This window comes from Echeneis naucrates, chromosome 15 (genome assembly GCF_900963305.1).
Source record: "Echeneis naucrates chromosome 15, fEcheNa1.1, whole genome shotgun sequence".
Classification (NCBI taxonomy): domain Eukaryota; kingdom Metazoa; phylum Chordata; class Actinopteri; order Carangiformes; family Echeneidae; genus Echeneis; species Echeneis naucrates.
In genome coordinates, this window is record NC_042525.1 from 5182402 (window position 1) to 5205402 (window position 23001).

Here is a 23001-nt window from a genome sequence, read left to right on the forward strand (position 1 = left end):
ACATACACACAACAAACATGATTACGTATGCTGCTTCAACATCTTTAAAGCAAAAATCTTATTTATTTTCCAGAAATCAATCTTTCATATTTGCAGCATTAAAATTGCTCGCACCAAACACACGCTCAGTTATGGAAAGATGCTGTGTACAAGCAGAAACGTAGAGATTAAATGGACAAGAAATGAGGAATTGTTTGTTTGATATTATTGCTTCTTCTTTTTCATGTTTCTAATCCTTTGTTTACAATGCTAAATGTGAATTTGCTGAGATCCCTCCATTGGGGCCTTCACCATCTGGAAGCCATTATTGTCACGGTTTTCTAGCCAAGAAGATTATAGACATATTTAAACACTTGTGGCCCCTAATCAAACTGCCTGATATCACAACCTGTTGTATGAATAATCCTTTTCATCATGTATTCTTCACTTCCTTATTTTTTCATTTCAAAATTTCTCTGCTGTCCAAGCCCGAGACCTAAACTAGACCATAACTCACACCATGAAAGCTGACGTGAAAAATTTAAAAGAGCCTTTTGGACGTTTTGTTACTCTTCCGGAAAAATTGTGAATGCAGCATCAAACCTTTTTGCTTTTCTTGCCACCAGTTGTCTTTGTTCACTCTCTTTTTTCGATCCCATCTTTTCGTTCACTGAGCTAGTTAGCCAACCTCATCACCATACCTAGCTTCCAACTCATCCTCAGGACGTAGCGCAGCTCAAAGGGATGTCTTATAAAGTCTTACGACAACAGACGTGGCGAAGAAAAAAAACGTCAAATTAGACCCTATAAAATGTGTTGACGTGGCAAGAGCCTAGGGTATCAGAACAACTGGCAAAAACGGAAATACTTCTAGTTTTAGAGGCTGAGCAAGTAGAGGAGATTTTAGAATTAGTAATCAGAGCAGTCTGAGGAAAGAAACTTCTATTCACGAGCTGCCACTTTCTGATTGCGTGGTTCGTCCAGCCAACATCCGTCTAACTAGCCCCCTATCACTAAAGTCAATATGGTTTAATTAGGCATGAAGGATGTAGGTGAAAAGAGGCTTTGTTCCAACATTTATGAATACATTCCTCCATACTGTAAATGCAACACGGGAACAAGCCTGTCACACAGAGATGGATTCTTTTTTCCTCAAAGTATAAAAGCATATAGTGCAGAGCAATCCAAGCGTTCAGTGTGTTTGCTCAGGGTGTGTGAGGCCCACCATAGTGAAGCTTGCTCAGGGGTTGTTGGGAAGGCCACCTGAGCATGAGAGAGCTTGCACACCTGTTCTCTGTTTGGTCAACAGCCCAACAGCAGCCCCGTCGCAGAACACAATGCTATCGTTGCCAATCTGGAGAGCAATGCAGCGCTTATCTCTTATTGGCTCTGATTGCAGCCATTCAGGCCAATTAGGAGCTCTCCCTCCTGTTCAGTGGGTTCCTGCCCTCCAGCAGCGTGGCCCCGCTGCACGGCTGCTGCAGTTCCTGGATCGGGCCGAGCCAGCCAGGAAACGCAGAGAATTAAGATTTGAGCAAACATCACGGGACATCAATTTCCACATATGGATGTGTTTGTAGAAATGAAAAGGAAGGCGGAGCAGTGGCTGGTGTGACGGTGCAAACCTTGTCACACCAATTAAGTAAAACTGTTTTCACAAAAATAAAGTTCCTACTGAGTGGGTTGCACTTTTTCACGGATGGCTGGTTTCAGTTAACTCGGCCTCAGCAGCGAAAAAAGGAGATCCTGGCTCTATTTGGACTGAACTTGCGACCTCTCAGTCGCAAAACTGTCCAGCAGGCCACCCTGCCTTGACAACATTATACAGCTTGTGAAATCTGGGTTCTGCCCACACAACACCAGCCACACAATTATTAAATCGAGCTCCTATATTGGCCTGGTGGGGCTCAGCGCTGTTAAACGAGGCTGTGCCAGTGAGATTGAGAGAAGGCAGAGCTGGAGTCTACCAGCCTTCCAGTGTGGAAGAAGAAAGCAGAACCGCTGCCCACTTCTCAGAAACCAGAACGAAGGGACGGGAGGAGGACTTTGAACAAACCTCACACTCCAACAGCACACATGCACTAACGTGCCATTTCCATTGGACACACTCTCCACCGCACGTCACTGGACTGGTCACGTTCGACCATCGTCGTGGTGACAATTCAGAGCCCAGCCATTAACGCCACTGGAGCTCTGGAAATCTTGACACGAACCTAGCAACGTGCGCACACTGTCCACATCTAAAAATCCATATTTAGACGTCGAAAATAGAATTGGTCTTTTCGTGGCTGAGAGCTGAGTCAGTGCCACTGGGCGACGCCAGCATCTTGGTTGTTTACTGTGCATGTATGCTTATATGTGTGTGTGTGTGTGTGTGTGTGTGTAGGTGAGAAAGTGGGAATCAGACCAGTATCTGAATATAACCGTGCTGGCACAGTTCGTAGAATCAGGTTAATGATTGCTTTTTCGTCAAATAGCTTTGTGCAAACATTCATTGCACTCTGCTGACACTCCAATACACCAGCTGGATAAAGCAGATTTAATATTTTACTGTGCAGGCACTGGAAAACATAAATGAGACGACGACTGATAAAGTATAATACACAGGACACACAAGATAACGTGGCAGCAAGATGTCGGCCACAAAATACAACCGCACGCGGTGCACAGTGTGTCACAGAGGTGTTGATTAAGCGGCGGAGGATTCATCTCACTTCTCGATCTGTCCTCCTCGGCCTCACTCTGGCCTGGCAGAGCTGCGCAGCATCATTCCTTGACAGCTCAGAGTGCTAACGGAGAGCTGTGGAAAAACAAAAACGCTGGCCAGACTCAGAGAAGAGGGGATTTAGAGAGAACAGAAACAGAACTCTAACTACCGATGATGAGTGAGCGCATTCAAAGAATATGCGTGTGTATTTGAGAACATGCAACTTCTAGTTTAATAGACGAGGATCCTGCCTAATGTCGGGTGTGTGAAATCCTGAAACAGACTTTTCCTCCAGGCCTGATCCTTTCTAACGCTCACTCCAGGAGGCCTGAAGTAAGGAAGCAGGAGGGACGCTGATTCATCTGCTCAGACATAACGGATGGACTGCTAAAGTTCGGCACGTAGTTTCCTTAAAACACCAAGTCATTTTGCTCTTTCTGTTTGTACTAAATAAAATAATACACAACATAGTGAGCCGAAAAGCTGTTGTTCTCCAGCAGCCAGTCCCGAGCACGGCCAGGGTTACCGCCTCCTGACATCCGCAGCAAATTCAACACAGTAGTGTTGCTCTTCTTATCCAACTTCTGGAAAACACCACCACTACAACTTTAAATCTTACTGTAAGTTCTTTGTTCGACAAAATGAGGAGGAAAATAAATCAAGTGTGGAAAGCGGCAAAATAACAATGAAGATAGATATTTGATTTTATTGGAAACAATTGTAAATCTAGATGCTCGCACTCTCTACATGTTCAAACAAAAACAACTGCTTACCTTACAGGCATATCAGTTTTATAATAAAACATAAATTAAAAGTCCCATTAGAGGCGGAGAGTGCAGTAATTTTACACTAAATACAGAATTATATGACTTTGTTGGATCACAGTATGTTGCTGTAATCATCGTGGAGGTGACCGGCAGCTCACCACAGATAGAAAAGTATTAATCACTATGTGGAATCCTGTCATCAGAACCTCCCAGCGGGTTAGAGGATCAGCAGACGTAGAAAAAACAAATGTGCAAAACAACAGAAAAACTTCTTGCTGACGTCTTTCGTGCAAAAAAAAAACAAACAAAAAAAAAAAAACATAGAGATCACTGAAAACAGAGGTGAGACAAACATATAGAAAACCCTTCTCATTTCCCTTATGGCCACCCCCCACTTTTTCCTCTTATTTACAGTATTTTCACCGGTTGTATTGATTTTTAAAAGATGCAAGAACATGTCGTATTCAAAACATTTTGCTTGACAAGGTTGTATGCAGGTCAGTCACAGCCACGATACCAAACCTGAAGCAGTCGAATCTGACATGTCTGACTGCATGCTATGATCTGTAGAGTCGTAGGTCGACTCCTCTGCTCACGGCCTGAAGAGGGAGCGAGGCCAGGCCGCAGTCACTGAAAATCAAACGTGCAGGGCGCGGTACATATGAAAGTCTTTACGGGACCCTATACTGTGCCTCATTCATTGTTTCATTCACCCCCTTCCATGTCTTGTCATCCTCAGGGCTGTGTACGTGTACTCTGTGGTTTTGGCAAGCTGGCGCACACATCCCAGTAGTTCCTGTTGTGGGGAGAGGAACTATTACAACTCCACACTGCTGCAGTTCACTGAACAATTATCATAATTATCATTTCACCGAACAGAGCTATGATATCCAGTGATGCTGCTGCCATGAGGTTTTGAATGTCAGCTTGATTTGCCCGTCTGTCTTTAATCAACTCCCTTTTGTGTATCCCGTTGTGGGAAGCAGCGATATGGCCGTTCAAAGAAAGGATACTCTTATTTGATGAGCGCATGAAACATATGAACCGACCACTTTCTAAATTTATGGAAAAAACATAAAAAAAATACCAAATCAAAACACTTGGTGTTGCCTGAGCTGTCGAACGCCAATCTTCCTTTCTTCCTTTTCCCTCTACACATCTGGCAGTGTGCAGACGGAACAAAGCCAGCCCATGCAAAGAGAAAAATAAAGAACGGGAGAATAATGAGCGGGACAAGAGAGCAGGAAGACTCCAGGCTTCCGCTAGTCTCCCAAGCAGAGGAAGGACGGGGAAAAAGTGAAGTCAATAACAGTTTACATTTGGCCGGGACAACGCTCGCCTCCATTCTCCTCCCGTCTCCAACTCAGTGGTTTTGGAGCAGTGGGCATTGGACACCACCATGTCTGCCACTGAGTCAGTATACCACCAGAGGTGAAAGGTCACATCCGAGCATGGAGACGGAAAACAGCTCCAGCAAAAAGAAAGGATAGATTCTGGGTATGTTCATATTTCCTCTGTTATTTTTGTGAGCTAAATTTCACACTTGATCTTTTGAAGGGACCAGTCATCTCAATTTCTATAAAGGGATTCATCTGTGATGAATTCAGGACGTCTCAGACGTCTTAGATGATGTCCATTTAAGTTAACTACTGTATTTTCTCGAAAATAGAAAAAGCCATATTTTACAATGAACAAAATAGTAACTAGTATTTAAAGCCGGCTATAAAATAAATAAATAAATAAATAAATTGCAAAACAAGTTAATGTGAGCTAACAGGTGGAGCACCATTGTCAGTAACTAGCATGGTTTGAAAAGTTAATGCATGAACTGGACAAAGCTCAGCCCGTGAAGGAAATGATGGGTAAAACTTGCACCATGTGGAAAAGTGTGTTTGCTGTGTGATCGTAGGTATATAGTTTATCGACTGGACTGTTGGAGAATTTCCCATGATGCATTGAGCATGTCTCCTCCCTAAATCTTTCCCTCCATCCCTCTGTGCATTTCATACATCTGCATATCATTCATTTTGTGTCTTCTCTCAGGATCCAGATCTGTCGTTAAGACTTCACATTCATTCCTCTTCTTCTTCTCCTGATCATCATTATTATTATTATTATTATTATTATTATTATTATTATTATTATCATCATCATCATCATGATTACCATTATTATGTTAGAATGGTGCTGCTATCATTGTTGTTGTTATTAATAACACAGCTGCTCCAGGTCTCTCCCCTGTTTCTCTCTTTTCAACTCAACCTTTCCACTGCTGCTTGTTAAGAGTGGAAAATGTATTTTCCTTTATAAGAGCCTGGAGATAATGTATGCTTTTTTTTTTTTGGCACTGTATAAATAAAACTCAACTCCATGTAGAACCTAAACTCTCCAATGAACTGATCACTCATGCATTTTCTACATTTTATTCACAGCACCTGAACCATCTGCAGCAGGACAACCTAGACAGATTCCTGAATGTGCTGCAGTGAGAGAATCACTGCTTATACAACTGAAACGCCCAAAACATATTCAGATTAATGAATCATTTATTAAAACATCTAATATCTTAGGATTTTATGATGGTTCAGGAATTTATGAGGCTGTCACTGAGAACATAATGTCCACGTTCTTTTCTCATTTCTTAAATGTCTACAGTTTCCTCCGTCTGATGCGACACTATGACGTTGGGCTAAACCTCTTGGGGAAAGTAAACAAATTGGAGGAATAACACAGTCAAGAACTACACACGCTCGCACACACCTATCGACAAACTAAGTTCAACAGCGCACTCTTGCATAGTTGTGGCAGCTGTAAGTCCCACAGAAGCCACATTTGCCTCATTTAGATATACTGCATGTCACCGGCCTCGGTGCAGCCTGTTTCTATAAGAGCCCAACAGGCTCAACTCGGCTCATTTATCAGCATCATGTGACAAAGGAGTCGGGACAGGTGCTGAGACCTTCTTGTGAAAAGCTGAATGGATTTGGTCACATAACAAAATCACTATCAATTTGTGGCTTAAGTATTTACGATGCTCAATGAAATGACAACGCAGTGGACAACAGCAGCATGGAGAAAGACTATTTCTTCCTAAAACTGCCTTTGTACTCCAAACATTAGAGCAGTGGAAAATATTTTAATTGCAGCTTAAAGTAGCCTACATAACTCTGTTTTAATTATATTGCTGAATTTCATTCCACAAATCTAATACTTTAAACATTATGAAGTATGTGTAAACATTATTTAACTGAGGCCTTTAGTCAACTTAAGCGTTGTTACCTGATCCTAACCTCAAGTCTTTCAAAAAACAAAAAAACCTGGTTTCCATTGAACTACTTCATTTAACCACTTAATGGTTCCTGAATGCCTTAATCGCCTCAGCTCAAGATTAGTTTCTAAGTTGCTCCCAAGAAAACAAACCCCTGACTGACATTTGTTGTTGTCAGGTCGCTGAACTTAAAATCCAGCTGCAGAACAATCAGCTCTGGCTTTTCAAGTCTTGGGGATCGACGGGATTTGGAGGTGTGGTGCAGTTCGAGGAGGAGCCGTCTGAAACATCTAAAGTGAAGAGCTCGTGTAACAACTTGTCACTTGTCCTAACACTCATTTTTCAAACTTGAAAAAGTAATTTCACTGTTTGCTCTCTTTTCTTCTAGTTGAGCAGACCTACTGAAAAGTCTAAACTCTGGGTAATACACATGGCAGACAGAGTGTGTTTGTCAATGTGCAGGTATCTGTGCGTGAAAAGTTGCTGTATTGTGTGTGTGCAGTGTCTGTGAAGCTGCGCCTCAGGATTACCTCCTGGGCTGAATCTCAAGAATCCAGCCCATCTTTATCCAATGTGCTTCTTCATGGAAAAGCTCACTTGGCCCAGGTGTGCTGTCACCACCCTGCGGCCTCTGGAGAAGCCCTGGGCTAGCTGGGGTCACCCAGACAGGTAGTCCTGCTTTATAACTCCTCCTCCTGTCCAAGCAGACGTGTAATGAAGCCCTAATGAGCCTGTCACTCATTCTCACCTAAAAGAGACATGTCGGCAGACAGCGAGAAACGAGGCGAGCAGGCGGGGCAGGACATTTGAGAAAGAGTCGTCATGGAAATGTGAAAGGGGAAAAAAAAAAAAAAAAAAAAGAAATAGCATGAGCTGAACTGGTTAAAATTTCAATTGCACAGAATTAAAGGAAAAACAAGACGGTGGCCAAAATGTAAAGACAAGAGTTTCACCAAAGTTTCAACTCTTTTGAGAGATAATTTGAAGTATGGCAAAATCAACTATAGCTCATTAGAGCCACAGATTCTTGAATAGATGTGTGTGGTTAGTGCTTATGAGGAGAGAGTACGTTTTATGTGCGAGCCTTGTCTCTACCACAGTGTGGGGCCATTGAGTCACGTCCCCTGCAAGAATATGGTTTGAATGCAGAGAAGAGGAGGGAGCGAGGGACGGAGGGACAGAGAGAGAGAGAGAGAGAGAGAGGAGGGGGAACAGTGCAGTTGTCTGGCAGAGCGAAGGACTGCATTGATGAAAACCATGTGCTGAACCCCGATTCTTAAGCTATGACAGACAGACCGCAGCAGATACACAGACATGAACAAAGACGTTTAAACCCCAACATATGAGCACGTACACACTTTGGATGCACACAAACATTTGGAAATGATATGGGTCATGGTGGTTTGGGGGATATTCATGAGTTTAGGTTTTTTTTTTTTTATTTCAATACTGTGTCTCCATAATGTTACATCTGTTCTGGCCGGGCCGACAATTTAGAAAAACAAGTAAGGTAAGAAATGAGTGACTTTAAGAAGTTTCTGTCTTCCTCCACACGGTGGTTACACACAAGTTTAGAGGTGATCACATCCTCCTGTGGGGAGGGTTAATTAATTGGTAACAAACGGGTTCTTCAAAATGAAGAAGTGGAGTTAAAAAAGGGGAAAGGTGGGTGTGTGTCCCATTTAAGAGCATCACTGGCCCATGACATGAGGAAATGAAGCGAGCCAGGAGAAAGCAAACAGAAGCGGAGAGATGAGGAGAGACTCAACATCCAGACAGAACGGCGAAAAAGTCCGAAGCCACAGAGAAAATATACACAGCGCAGGCATTCACATCAAACCGATATCTGTGCAAACACGAGAGCTGGGCAGCAAAAAACTGAGCTCTGAAATGACAACACGCAGAGACGCTTTTGTTCTCCAAGTGGTTGGCTGGGATGCCAAGGCTTTGAAGCTGACAACTGACGGATTCAGACAAAAGAAACATATTGGAAAGGGAGGTGGGTAAAAAAAAAAAAAAAAAAAAGAAAAGAAATCATGACCATAATAAAATAAATTTATATATTTTTTTCTTTATTTAGACTTTGCGTGTGTTTTCTGTTTCATTGTGATCTTTCAGCATGCGTTTGGTGTGGCCTGGCCTTGGAATATTAAATATTTATCCAGTCCTTGGAACACATCATTCAGTCTTTTCTCGCTGGTGTGGGTTTCAAAAAACACACACGCTGACGAGTTTACCTCTAACAAAACATTTTTTAGGGAGGTTGGTTGGAGGTGATGTATGAGTGTAAAAACACATCAGTCCTTGTATGTCAGCGCGGCCTTGACATAACAGGGATTTGAAACAGCACGAAACACTAAAACGCAGTAAAGAGCAGAGTCTGTGTCGGAAATGATGGCTGCTCGGTACCCAGAAGAGGTGCTCACACGTATCAGACATGCATGCCTCTCTCTTATCTTGTGTTTATCTGACTGTCGTTGCCTGCTGCCAACCGGCTCGGGGACCATCGGAGTTCTGCTCCATCAGAATCTTATTTACGTTAGCTTTGATTAATAGTCTGTAAATTTGCAACGGGATGTGCGCAGTGATTGAGAAGTGGAAAAGGACATGTCTGATTTGAAAAGGAGCTTAATCTATTCCCTGTTTTATTCTTCCATCTCAGTCGTGCACCACATGCACACAAAGAGGAGGCCAAGCCTGCAAACCAGCCCGACCAGCTGCCTAGTGTATAGACCCTGAGACCTTTTAAGCCCCTTACGTCTCCGTTCATTTGTCAAAATTTAAACGGAAAAAGATTAGACATGTGTTTCTCAATGCTGAATTCCAACATAAGGGAGGATGTTTTTGTTTTCCTTTCCCCCTTGAAAGCTTTACTTTTTCCACAAAATGCAGACCTTTGAGAACATTGTAGTTTTGAAATGTTTCTCAAAACCAAATGGCCTGCGTGCATAAGGAAGAATCTGCTTTCTCTGCAACATCTGTTGCAGGCTTGCAAAACATATGAAGATTATATATTTATATCGGTTTATTTATTTTTTTGTCCATTTCCTTGTCCAGTAAGAACAAACATCTGGGAGAAGTGATTTTATTGGCATTGAGAGGCAAAGTGTGAAATCACAACAGCCCACTTTAACAAGAGCTTCTCCTTCTCAGAAGCCTTGCTCAATCCCTTATGTAAACCCGACATTCCCACAATTATGTTCACCATGATGGCAGGGCTCACCTGTCCCAGCATGAATTATGCAAGGAACAGCTTGCAGCACTAAACCTTGTACCGCTTTTATCAGGCTTAGAGGTTGCTGTAAATATTTTACCAATACATTGTGTTACTATGGCTTTAAGCAAGTAGCTACCAGGAGCGTACACACTTAATAGCCAGGTAGGAGCTGATACCGCAGGGCAGTATGTGCTTCAACATGCCAAATTAAGGAGTCAAGAGCTTCCTAACATTTTGTCCCATAATTCTCAATTTTGCAGCTGCGGAGCCGGAGCATGCTGCATTGGCTGAGGGAGTAAGGTTGGGGCTGCAGTGGTCAGTGCAGCTGCACACCGCACGCTGGGCCCCTCATGGCTGCTTTGCATTATGGTATTCCCTCATTCCCCATTGTGAAATTTGTTATCTATCATGTGACTGCCTGGGCTGCATTAAGGCTCACACTTTCCCGCCATCATTCCTCTCTACCTCCTTCTCTAATCGGGCTGATGTGGAGGGTGAAAGATGGCGTTCCTTCCTGCATCCGCGGATCTGGGCTGATGTTTATTTGTGCAGCGGCAGACTCGGCGGGAGTCTGCCCTCTCACTATTAGCTCAGTCCCGTGTGTGTGTCTATAACTATGTGATCCAAACTCCTTCATATGTGCAGGCATCCATCTGTGCGTCTGCACCGTCTATCCTATTGCACCATATCTGTCGTCGCTGGGTGAGAAGCTGATCAAATACTTTAAAAGGGCATCAGCCTTATCAGCGGCGCTCGGTGGAGTCATACTGTAGGTATGTCATAATGCACATTTATGATAACTTGGATGTGGAGGAACCTATTGGCCTCAGTGGGCCTGATAACAAGCTGGCGCCACAGCAGACCTGACATCATATGACAGAGTGAGTGATCGTGAGAGAAAGAAAAGTCTGTCAAACATACGACCGAGCAGATGACGCCACCTCTCAGCAAGACCTCCATCATTCACTCTGCCTCTTTATCATCTGCAGCATCCCAGAGCAGCCAACCTCCTGTTGCCTGTCACCCTCCGTTTGCTGCCCTTGTGCTCCATCTCCATGCTTAGGAGAGGAGAGGCCCTGCTTCAGAACTGCTCTCTTTGCCCTGACAAGGTGATGGAGAGGGGTTATCAGCCCAAACACCTCCCTTTTCTTCCCTTCCTCCAGAAAAAAAAAAAAAAAGTCCTGGGAAAGGAGTGGGGCCCGTGGGAGTGAGCTGCTGCCCTGCTTTGAATAAAGCCGAGCTGTTAACCTGATGGAGAACGGACTGTTTCTCCGTGAATAGTTTTCATAATGCTGGACTGATGCAGATCAGTCAAGTGAAGCTGTTTTGCAGTGATGTATTGTGCGTGTTCGGCACGGCATTAGTAGACTTTTAACAGTAACGTCAGAGCACACCCATTCATCGGATGACCTGCTGTGACAAATGTTGGGATCATCGCAGTTCAACACAAAACATGTTTTCACGCAGATCCTGATGCAATAATCTCCCCGCGGCACAAAGAAAGACAAACTCAGAGAAAAGAGAAAAATACAGCATCACTAATCATTTCTTTTGACACAGAAAAGATCTGTGTTGAGTAAAACACGAGGAGAAAAAGTGTTTTCAGTTAACCTGTCATTATTTTTCTCAGGGGCAACACATAAGGGTCAGGGCTGCTCTCTGGAAAAGTAAAAGTGAAGTCCAAGAACCAACACACACACACACACACAGGTCACCCAGCTGTGAAAAGAAGCCAAAATACACTTAACTAATCTGCTTGATCTAGCACTTTATTGACGATGAAAACTTCAAAAGTGTTGAAACTTGAGCTGCATGCGTCTCCCAAACCATGGCCAATGCAATTTCCATTAGCAGGCGGAGGGGGAGGGGGAGGTCTCAGTGTAAAGGAGCTGACCAGTGGACAGAGTGTAGGCCTAAAATTTATTTGCAATTGATGACAACCCACGGTGAAAGGGAGTGAAAGATGAGATGCACGCTTTTTTTTTTTTTTTTTTTTTTTAACCGCTCCCTACTTTATTAGCTGGCCCCTCTGCGACAGAGCTATTCATTCTCTGCCCCGATCCACCCTTTCTCTCTCTGACACACACCATGAACGTGCCCGCCTTCCTCCTCATACCATCCAAAGGCAGCATGTTATATGACTGGCTGGGAACATATATATATTGCTTTCAGAGTGAAAAGGTAACTGTGCCTCAGTCTGGGCGCGGGGGCTCCATCACTCGTGCACAAGCTGCCCTTTATAGTCTTACAGCAGTGAGGTCCCTCATACACTGAGAATATAGTCAAAGCCGTCACACACACAGCAGGCAAGTCCTGAGTTATCTGTGCGTATGTGAAGAAGCCTCTGTGTCTTGTTTTCCTCTTTATTAGCGAAGGCACAAAGAGGAGAATTGGGATTCTGAGCATGATGGCAGCGGGGCATTTGTCTTAGTTAAGTAATTTATTCCTCCTGTCTTGAGCAATAACTTATCAGAGTTCAAAGCTAAAGAGCCCGTCCTTAGTTAGCTGCAGCTTTGCTTGCCATCACTTACACGCTTGATGGGACCATAATTCTTCATCAGAGTCTGAGGAATATAAATAAAGAGAAAGCCTGAGTAGCTCTTCAGTTGCACCAACACCTTGTCCAACACGCACTCCAACTACTGTAGCTCCATCTCTCCCAAGGTCATTCTGGAGGCCAGGAATGTGACCTGCTGCAGATCTCCCAGGGATCCAATGAGCTCCACATTGCGCGGAGGTTAGGCACCCATTGGTCCAGCTGGGCTTTACTAGCAGTCCGGCCTCCAGCAGCTCTGCAGGCCTATCATGTTACTCTGATTTTGGGTCAGCAGAGCCCTCCTGGTTCCACTTAGAGCCCCGTTTCATTATTTCAGATTTATCGCTGCCATGTTTGCCAGTCGCCATGTTTTCCTTCCATAGGTCCCTAAGTGCAATTCATAGCATCTAATAATGCACAAATCAAGTCAACTTTAGGGACTGTAAATTGGAGTTTTTCCCAGGCTGGAGGGATTAGGGGCTCTGGGGGCTGCTGGGTAAAACGGTGGTGGGAGGCCAATCCCAGAGGAGTGAGATTCCTCCCTCTCTGCCATGCTACTCCACTAAAGTTGAGTCCCACAAAGATATTAAAATATTGTCATGGATCATTTCTAAATGTTTATAAATCTCTTTTATTGTTTACCTCACTAAAGCAGAACCTTGTTATTGTATAATCATCACATCTGCATTTGATTTGCAAATAAACACCAAATGATAAATGCTAAGCTGTGATGAAAAACTGAAAGTGGCTTGGGTGCAGATAAATATCAGTCATAACGAAGAAATAGCTATTTCACTACTCAGAACATCTACACAACTGTAGGACTTTGCATCTAATCTTTCAGGGGCCTCTTGGGGCCAGTTAACTGTTTTGTTCTTGTGCCGGAAACTCTCCAATGGAGGGGCGGGGGTGCTTGGAACCGGGATGGAGCAAGAGGGGGGAAAAAAGCTGGGATTCATCCTCCATTAACATAATAGAATTACGGTGGACAACAAAGCCGGCATTAGTGCACCCACGGTGGCATTTGGAGAAGATCCATCTCTCTTTCCTCTGAGAGCCGGCCCTCGTCCCTTAAAGAAAAAGATAATCTACCCTTTGTTCCCCTTTTCATGAGCCCTGCCAGATTGCAACAAGGGGCTCGACTGACACACATGCATCCAGACCTGGACAAACACACACAGCGTGCTTCTTGCACATGTGCTGGCCGGTGCCTCCATCTACAGCAGGCAGCTTGACCTGCCCATCAGAAGGGATTACATCTACATAACTCCAACCAAACACTGTCAGCACCCTGCCCCTCCCTCATCCACTACCTCTGTCATCCTGTTCTTCTTCCTTCTGAGTTTCATCATCACTGTAACCTTTAAATGCCGCCTCTCCACATCTTCTATGGAGTACTTGTCCGATGTAATATATTTCCAGTATGCCAATATCTCTCCCTGCGTCGCTGCAACAAATGTCACTCAAAGTCCCGAAAACGATCAAGCAGGAGCACCAGTGAGCGGCGACTCTTGCCTGTTTATCAAAAGTGTTACCTTGGCATACCTGAGAGGAGGTTTCCCTGCACACACACTCAGCTGTGTGAGCAGTGGATATGAGGAATAGCTGCTACGCTGATTCCAAGATTAGGCAACTCGCAGCAGTGCTGGTGTCAGATTGTCTCGGCGATAGAGGGAACATGGCGCCGTCATGCACAGACACAGCGAGCTGTTATGAAATGGACCTGCAACTTCTGACTGCCTGTCTCCCGCTGCATGACCCACTAACACACACCTCAGCCAACAAGAAACGCACAGCAGACACAGCAGAATGTGACTCTATTCACTGAGAGTTTGACATGTGAGTGTCCTGGGAAAATGGAAATCAAACATTAACCCGACTTAATGAACCTGAGCCTGAATTAATGAGTTTACCGAAATGCATGAAACACTTTTATATCAAATAAAAGGGTAGATGTGAAATGTATCATTAACTCTAATATTATACATTTGGTTGTCTAGTTTTCAGTTTGGTGTATTTGCAGTACAAACTATTCTCTTCTCTTTTCCACAGTGCAGCTGGATACTGTTTGGGGGAAACTTCTTCATTAAGGGTTGAAGAAGGCCTTAGCCACCACACACTTGACATGTTTTCCAGACCTCTGCCGCCCCCCAGTGGAATCATAATGAAGCTGTCATTGCTATATGATAAAGTACATTATATTGTCTGTGGACATTGTACTGCTGTACAGGTGTCTTCACTATTTTAAGATGCCATAAAATGCCTTTTTTTTTTTTTAAGGATTTATTGCTGTCTGAGTCTTGAAATTGTTTTCTTCTCACAGCAGCTGAAAAAAACAAAGCAAAAAAAACAAAAACAAACACCTTTTCAATGATATGTTGGACTGTTGGATATCAGACACTTCAAAGTCCTTTTGTCAATCTTTATTTCTGAATGTAGCTCAGCATACAGTAGAAATAAATAGAACACACCAGGGACGCGGTGCCGGTCTCAACTGAATGCAGTCAGAAATCAGAGCCATAAAGCTCAGCTTGTGGTTCTGAACTGTAGACATGACTATTCTGTGATGAATCGCCATTTCAACTTAACAGTGCAACGGATGTTTTCCTTTCAAGACCACTAGAGAAAGATTGAGCCTGGACCTGGTTCTCTCTTGGCTGGGTAGCACGTGCTTATCCCCAGGAGCGCAGGCCTGCACGGGCCGCAGCCAAACAGCCCACCGCTCCCTGAGCCTCCAGTGTCCCCCACAGCCCCCCCATCTCACACATGGCCCCAGCGTGTCCGCTTGGGATACACAAAGAGGAAACACGCATACTCCGCTTGACTAGAAATGAAAACACGCAGCTCAGCGAGAGACACAAACGCAGCATGATAGTCTCTGTGCACCCACAGGAAAGAGGCTGGGGTTGTTCAAGTAGGATCACTCTGTACATTCATGCAGCGAGCACCTATTCATGTATACACATGCACATATGCACAACAGCCAATACAGGAAATGGGTCAGCTGCAGCGCAGGTATGATTTACATCCTCTCCGGGCTCCCACTATCTGCCAGTGAAAGGCAATACCGCCGTCTCCGCAGCCCAGGGCCCGACCGGCCTGAATGTACAGCAGCTTATAAGAGGCCATTTCCTTCATAATCATCCCAGTCTTCCCCTTCTCTAATCTCCCAAAGGACAGTGGCAATTAGCCTGGGGAGGGCCTCAGTGTAGCAGGGCATCTCTATTACCTCATGACCGTTTGTGGAAACACAGAAAACACATTTTGGCATCAGCCAAAAATCATAGTTTGGATTTCTCAGACTCCGTTGGGTCCTCTTGTGTCTGCAGATAATAGACCTGGCTTAACTTTTCTCTCATATGCGATTACGCTTCATTAGATATTTTTGTTTGCTTGGCCTCTTTCTTAATCTCTCGCCAGCTTCTTGTTTTGTTGCTATGAATTCACTTCACAGCCCTTAATGGGTTCTCACTGCGGTGTCTATTTGTTGTCTACACACACACACAAAAAAAAAAAAACACACACACACAGCGACTAGGGTCTGGATGTGGTTTACACTTTGTCAACAACAGTTGGGGGAGATATCTTTCAACTATGTCTTTCTGGCTTGTTGACATAGCAGTGAGGATTTCCTATTATACATGACATTAATATCATCAGATAAACCTCCTTCTCCAACTTTGGAGATTTCCCCTCTGGTGCCCCAACTCTCCGCGAGAGTCGTAACCTTGTTTGTGAATGATTTGTCTGTCACTCATACATACAACGCTGATCACACTCGGGGGATTAGGAGCGAAAGCGTGTACAAACCTGTGCAGGAGCTACAGACCAAAGTGCATTAAATAACAGAGAGAGCTTCTTGCTCCTGACACAATGCTCTCATTGATTCCTCTTAGCTTTTCTAAATATCAGCCTTAACCTGCTACATGCATGCACTGGAAACCACAAAAGAGTTGTTTTAAAGATAACCGGGAGCTTTTTAAAAGATTATCCTGTCTGTGAGTCATTACTGGGCCTCGATAAGAGTTTGTCATCGCTTGGTAATGTTCCAGAGATCCTGTTGTTCCCCTATGCTGCCCCCCATCCAGCCCCCCGTGCTGCCTTCGCCTTCTCGTGCTCATGTTCTTTCTTAAATAGGAGCAGTGTGGTGTCGTGGTGAGGTGAGGCCATGCTCTGCTGAACACTGTGACATTCATCAAAATGGAATCTGATAAAGGTAGGGGCCTAAATACCTTCAACATAAACATCACCTCGAGCCCCCAGCAGATTCCCCCGACAATGCTCAACAGCCAACCACGGTCTGTAAACCCTGGAGGGAAAAGGGGGGCTCCACAAATAGCAGGGGCTTAAAGGAGGGAGGAAAATTATTCCTGACCAATCCGAGGAGAGGCTGGTGGCAGATAGGAGATGAGATCAGGCCTGAGGGTTCCTTCCATGCCGGGGCGATACCTCCACATGTGGGCGAGAGGAGGTGATGTAGGTGAGACGGTTATTGTGTGAGAGAAATAGATATGACATTTGTATGTGCAGATCAAGCCACTGTGGAGCAGATTTGAGGACAGGAAGCTGTTGATATGTTTGGGGAAAGGTGAGCCACAACTACGGCAATGATTAAAAATGAGAAACATGAGGCTTTAGGTCACCATGAAGGAGAACAGATCGTCATCATTTGTCAAAAAGACAATGACCATACTTCCATGTAAAAATAGTTACCTTCATTCATGCTGCAGTAAATAAGACCACAACCTGAGATATGAGCTGCATAAATAGGTTGTTGAGAAAACAATGTGAGGTTGGATAATTATAGAGAAAATGAGGGATGAAGCGGCTGGTAACCATCAGTGAGGACGGGAAAAACAAAGTGCTTAAGAGAGACACAGAAGAAGAGACAGTGGGTTTTCAGTAAATTGTGCAAGCAGGCTTGGACCTGCCCTCTCTGGATAAAGCTATCTGTCAGCAGTGCCAGTGAACACGCTCATGGGAACGGGATGACCTGCTGTACTTTTCTGTCTATACCGCACAGGCCGTTCGGCGGTTGGCGGTGCCCGTGCTTGCTGCAAACAGAGGCCCGATCGATGACAACTTACACACATGGGCGCAAAAGCACAACAGAGAGTGATATGATTATATTTCGGACCAAATGTTAATTTCTTGCCGTGTGTAGCGTGAAGCAGTGGAGGCCAGTGATTTCCATCTGTTAGATGAACATAAGTGCTCTTCACTGTTCAGGATCCAAACACACTCAGTCCTGTGTTTGTGAGACAGCTTAAGAGTCTTATTTCAGGAGGCTACTGAGAGCAGAAATCCAAGCAGCAGATGGAAACGAGACTTCCAGGAAATTAATGGAGGTTAAGGTGCAGCAAGAACATGAGTTTTCAGATGAGCTCTGCCTGGTTGTCTGTAAGTGGAAGAAAAGCAAGGATGATTAGAAACAGTAACATATAGGGTGCAGAAGGGAAGAGACACGTGAGGTTGTCTGGATGAGAGGTGCTATCAGAGCCATTTGGCCATCTGGGTGGTAGCCTGTACAAGCAGTGGGACAGAACAGAAAACTTGTAGTCAGGCCCTGCATACTGATGACCTGGCTGCTAACGGCTGGATTGGCTCTCTGGCGGTTATTCATTAAGCCATTAAAGGAACACAATCTAGTTATTTGTGTTTCAGACTGTTTTCCTTCTCTCTGGTGTTCTGCTTTTCGGAGGAGAGAGAGAAGAAACAGAATACACCTCAATGAATAAATCTGAGGCAAAGAAAAGGGTGAAAACGGTTAGAACCGGGCAGGGAGCTGGAGCCAGCTGTTGGCTGTCCTTCTGAGCAGAAAAGAAGTAATTAATTGCGGAAGCAGCTCAGGCAAGAACTAATTTACTTTTAAGACAGTTTGATAAATGAATGTAGATTCACATTCAATCTACCTGCGTTGAAATTAAAAGAGGATAATTACAAAGAACACTTGAAGGATCAGGTCTTTTCTTATAAAGCGACTGCCAAAAACACTACAAAAAGGCACGGCTAATTTCCCGGCCAATGAGGTCCAAGAGCGCCCCCTTGTGCCGACATCTTTAGAAACAACACACTAAAAGGCTCAAGTTAATAGTATTGATTTTATTTCCATTCATATATACATATATCTTTTCTCTCTTGGAATATTTAAAGAGCTTAAAGCATAAGGATCACTGTGCAAACAATGAAAAAAGGCTAACCTTTGATGCCATCACAATAATTTGTTTTCTTCTTCACACAAACACACAGAGTGTTTTGGACAGGTCCTCTCTCTCTCTCTCGCCTTCAGCCTGACCTGTACTTTCTAACAACCCCGTTTTTGTAAAATGCTTCATCAAGTATAAAGAAAAGCAGCTAGTGCTTAATCATAGAGCACAGGCAGCGCAGTAGAGGTGTCCTCCATAACACTGCCTCACGTGTTTGGAAGAAGATCCAGCACCAGGTGAACTACAGCTGATTATCTGCTGTGGTTTGGGACTCCATGCTGGCTCTCTATGTGTTACTACTGAATGTGAATGGGGTTATGTGAAATGGATCTAAAGGAACAACATGGAGTCCCCAAAAATAGGCCTGGGTTGCCATAGAGACACTGCCTGGGGTTTACATTAACACAGAGGAGAAAGAGCACTGACGTGTTTATGAAACACACTGAAGAAGGTCCAATGGAAGGAGTTACTGTCTCATTTCAGGATGACTAAATGATTTACAAAGCAATTAAACACACAATTACTGGAGTCCTTCCTTGGTCCCATAGATAACTTTGATGGTCGGCAGATATTTACTCATTTTGGGGAAAAAGAAAAAAAAGAGCCAACAGCAAAAGCAGAGGAGTCATGAGAGCCACATCAGGTTCTTTGATTGTAATGAGCAACAGTAGGAGCAGCACATTGTATTGTTTGTGTGGTGATCCATCAGAGGTCTGATTAAAATGAGTTACAACACATTTTGACAGCTCGTCTTGTAATACACACACCAGAGAACAACCTCATTACACAAACATCAAAGCACACAGAGAGCAAAGTATCCTCCTAAGTATTCATAAAAGTAGGAAATTAAAAACTCCGTTTGGATTAATGGAATGGATTAATGTACAACCAACATCTATTTAACTGAGCTGAAGTCTACACAACTAATTAAATGGTAAAATGGAGGTGGCAGCGCTGAGATTTGTCTCCCTTCTGAAAGCAGGGAGACAATACACCAATAAAATTATAATAAGTGCTGGGTGGCCTGACTAACTAAATTTAATTCCATGCCACACACACATCTGCGGGGGCTTATCGAGCACAGCACCACCTACTGTGGAGAAATCCAGCATGTCTGTTCAAAGCAAATTATGGCTCCTTCAATTATTATTTATATCAAATGATTTTGTGTTTTTGGTCACATCAAAACTCAAAAAAAGAAAAAGTAAGTGGGCTGAACGCATTGTCAGAATGAAACAGTGAATAGATTATTTTGGGATTTACAATTTTCCCACCACAAGTAATCTCAGCAGCAAGAAGGTGAAACCTGTATAGAACTTTAGATGAAAACAGGCACACAAAATAAAATTTAACAAGCACCTATAAACAAAAAAAAAAAAAAAAAAAAAAAGCAATATAACAATGCATACTAACTCATTTGGTGAGGGAATGTGGAATCAACAGTGTTTTTTTTTTTTTGGGGGGGGGGAAGAGTTGTTACATGCACGCACGTACACACAATCACACACTGGTCACACGGAACATGAGGAAACTCAGTTTTGTCACAGACACAGGTATAGGTTAGTGACTGCCTGACGGACAACTTCACACGGAGGAAACGCCTCATACCTCCCTCTCCTGCTGTGCAGATGATCATTATTCTTCTGGATGCTGACACAAAGTTAGTTCACAATTATTAAGTTACCAAAGTTAGACTGAATTTGCATCAGAAAGTACGCCATCCGTTCTCATCCAAACCCTTCCGTCTGTCCTTGAGGTCACTCGGTACTCTCCTGGCCAAGCTCAACTTCCGCCTCGCCAAAAATGGCTTCTGGCACACCTCCCTCTCCCTGGAACAGCTCCTCCATCAGCTGCTCCCCAGCGCTGCCGGCCCGCGATGCCCACAGAGCAGCACCCTCCCGCAGGCCCAGCGAACGCAGCAGCCGCGCATAGTCCAAAAATGCAGCCTCGATAAGTTTATGTGCAAATGCAGGTCAAGGAGAAATTAAAACATTTAATCGGACAAAATAAACACAGTAAGCCAAAAAAAAAGCTGCCATCAACTGAAATATTCTGCCATTTCAGTTCAAAATATTTCCCCGTCTGACGTGTAGCACCTATATAGTTAATAATACTTGTTCTGAAAAGGAAATTATGCAAGAGAATATGACCTTAAGAAGTGGCTGCTGCTGTTTCATCAAAACATTCACATTGAATAGGTAACAACAACAAAAAAAATTACATGAACTCACCTTATAATGGAAAAGTGCAAGGATATTTTGTGGCTTTAGTGGTCACAAAGACATCATTAAAATCTCAATATCTCAATCAGTGAGAGAAGGGTAAATAGCAGAAGGATACATTTTCAGTATTATGAATCATAACTATATGAAACGCGAAACGTATTCAGCCTGCATTCTATATTCCTCCACAGTCCACCTTTGGTTCGCTTACAGTCAACAAATTAGCAAAAGTGATTCACACACTTATGATTGCGCTTGGGGTTGGTTTCAGAACAATAGGGCTCTTAATGTTGGTTTTCACCCATTTGTATTTCTGCAAAAGTATATGTTCGACAACAAAACAAAACAAACAAAAGCAAATATTAAGTCCGGGAAAAAAGCACATTTTTACTGCTCAATAAATTATTTAAATAAATAAATAAACAAAGATTCTCCTACTAAGCTGGCCTGGTCTCCATAAATCATAAAACACTTAGTGGCTACAAGCCAGTCATGACCAATGAACAAGCCAATGAGGACGTATTCAATTAATTGTACACACATTGATTTAAAGATCACTGTAAATTAAATATTGCTTCAAAGCTCATCCATTTAATTGTGTTTCTCTATGCACTTGTTTTATTTTTAAACTTTGTTTTTCACAGGAGATAAAACTGATTTAACCAGCAGCTAAGGTGAGTTAAAGAAATATCAATTTATAAACCAACTGATCTAAATTTGTCACAGTAACAACTTGGGAAACAACATGATTTATAGGTTGTGAAAGTTCTCTATGACTGAGCGTCTCACAAGTGAGCTTTTTTACGGAAGTGTGATATTAGTTATTGGGGACATGAAATATAGCTTGATGTGCTCTGTGGAGAGTCTAAATTGACCTTCATTGTGACAAAATCTCTCAGCTATCAAATACACATCCCTGGTTAGCAGCGGAGCTAACTCTGACCATAAATTGCCCTCCGACTTTAGTAATGGGTTTTCAGAAGCAAAGGATATTAGAAGAGTCATTGGCCTCCATCACCCCATACTTCAGACAGGCTTCAATAAACAGGGCAGCCCGATCAAAGTGCCTCATACTGTCCAGGCAATGAAAGGGGGATGAGAAAGATACAGGCAAGGGGAAGTGGGGAGAGGTATTGTCAAAACCAGCATCATCCCTGCCTTGATGTCTGATTCTAAACCATTCATCATCCTTGTCTTTCTGATGCCTCTATAGTTTGCTTTTTTTTCCTTCTCAAAGAAAGCAAGTTGTCAAGGGGAGCAGGTAAGCCAAAGGAGTGATGCTGACGTAAAAGATACAGAGACAGACTCTGAACTCTAAAGAAAAGAGGATGAGGCGATTCAAGAATGCTTATGTAGGTAGATGAAAGAAGAGCACAGAGGAAGGTCAAAGAAGGCTAAATATTTGTAGGCACATATTTTATGAATGGAATTTATACAACACAGTAAAATGAAGTGTGCCTGTTTTTTCAGTTCAAAATTTCAAGAGCATAAGGCATTGCACATCTGAATATGCGGAACGGGCTCATAATTGAATCCATCTTCGCTCTTACCTGTGGAGCATCTCTCCCACTTTATAAAAGCAGCCCAGGGAAAGCAGGACCAGGATGGCTTTTGACTTCTGGTTAACCTGTGGGGAGCACAGGTGCTCCGCCCATCGCTTCAGCACATCTGAGCTCTCAGCTGGATTCAGACGCACCTAGAAACACACACAACATGCAATGCAAACTACAGGCGATTTCAAGGGGCTTCTTCAGTGCCAAATAGTAACTATGGTATAAGAATACTGTGATGTTGCATCCCTAACTTGACTTGGCTGTCTTTTGCAGGGGTGCAATATTTGTAATGCATAAATGAAATTCCTTAAATGATTAATATGATCTGAGAACTAAAGTATAAAAAGTGATGGTATGTGACATGACCCGTTATAAGCTGTCCAAACATTACTCGGTATCTGATGTTTGCTGTTGATGGAAGCTGTCACGCTAAGTTACCTTAGCCAGCCAGGCAGCTCGGTTCCACTCCCCATAGGTCTGCAAGTAGCGGCAAGCATCGGCTGCCTTGTCAATCAAACACAGCAGCTGTACTCCCTCTGACAAACA

The 23001-nt window shown here is 43.5% G+C and overlaps 1 protein-coding gene across 3 annotated transcripts in view; it reads right to left on the reverse strand.

The window, feature by feature from the left end:
• The window catches only part of wdr11 (WD repeat domain 11), a 100210-nt gene that overhangs the window by 36453 nt on the left and 40756 nt on the right, over window positions 1–23001 (reverse strand). For 2 of the 3 annotated variants that reach the window (XM_029520505.1, XM_029520503.1), the window contains exons 26-29: window positions 22894–22991; window positions 22453–22598; window positions 21896–21975; window positions 20126–20640 (exon numbers count right to left, since the gene is read on the reverse strand). In XM_029520505.1, coding sequence (XP_029376365.1) covers window positions 20438–20640; window positions 21896–21975; window positions 22453–22598; window positions 22894–22991 — 527 coding nt within the window. In that variant the 3' untranslated portion in view covers window positions 20126–20437. Of the gene's footprint in view, window positions 1–20125; window positions 20641–21895; window positions 21976–22452; window positions 22599–22893; window positions 22992–23001 lie in introns of those variants that run through there. The other variant, XM_029520506.1, reaches the window with a different exon arrangement.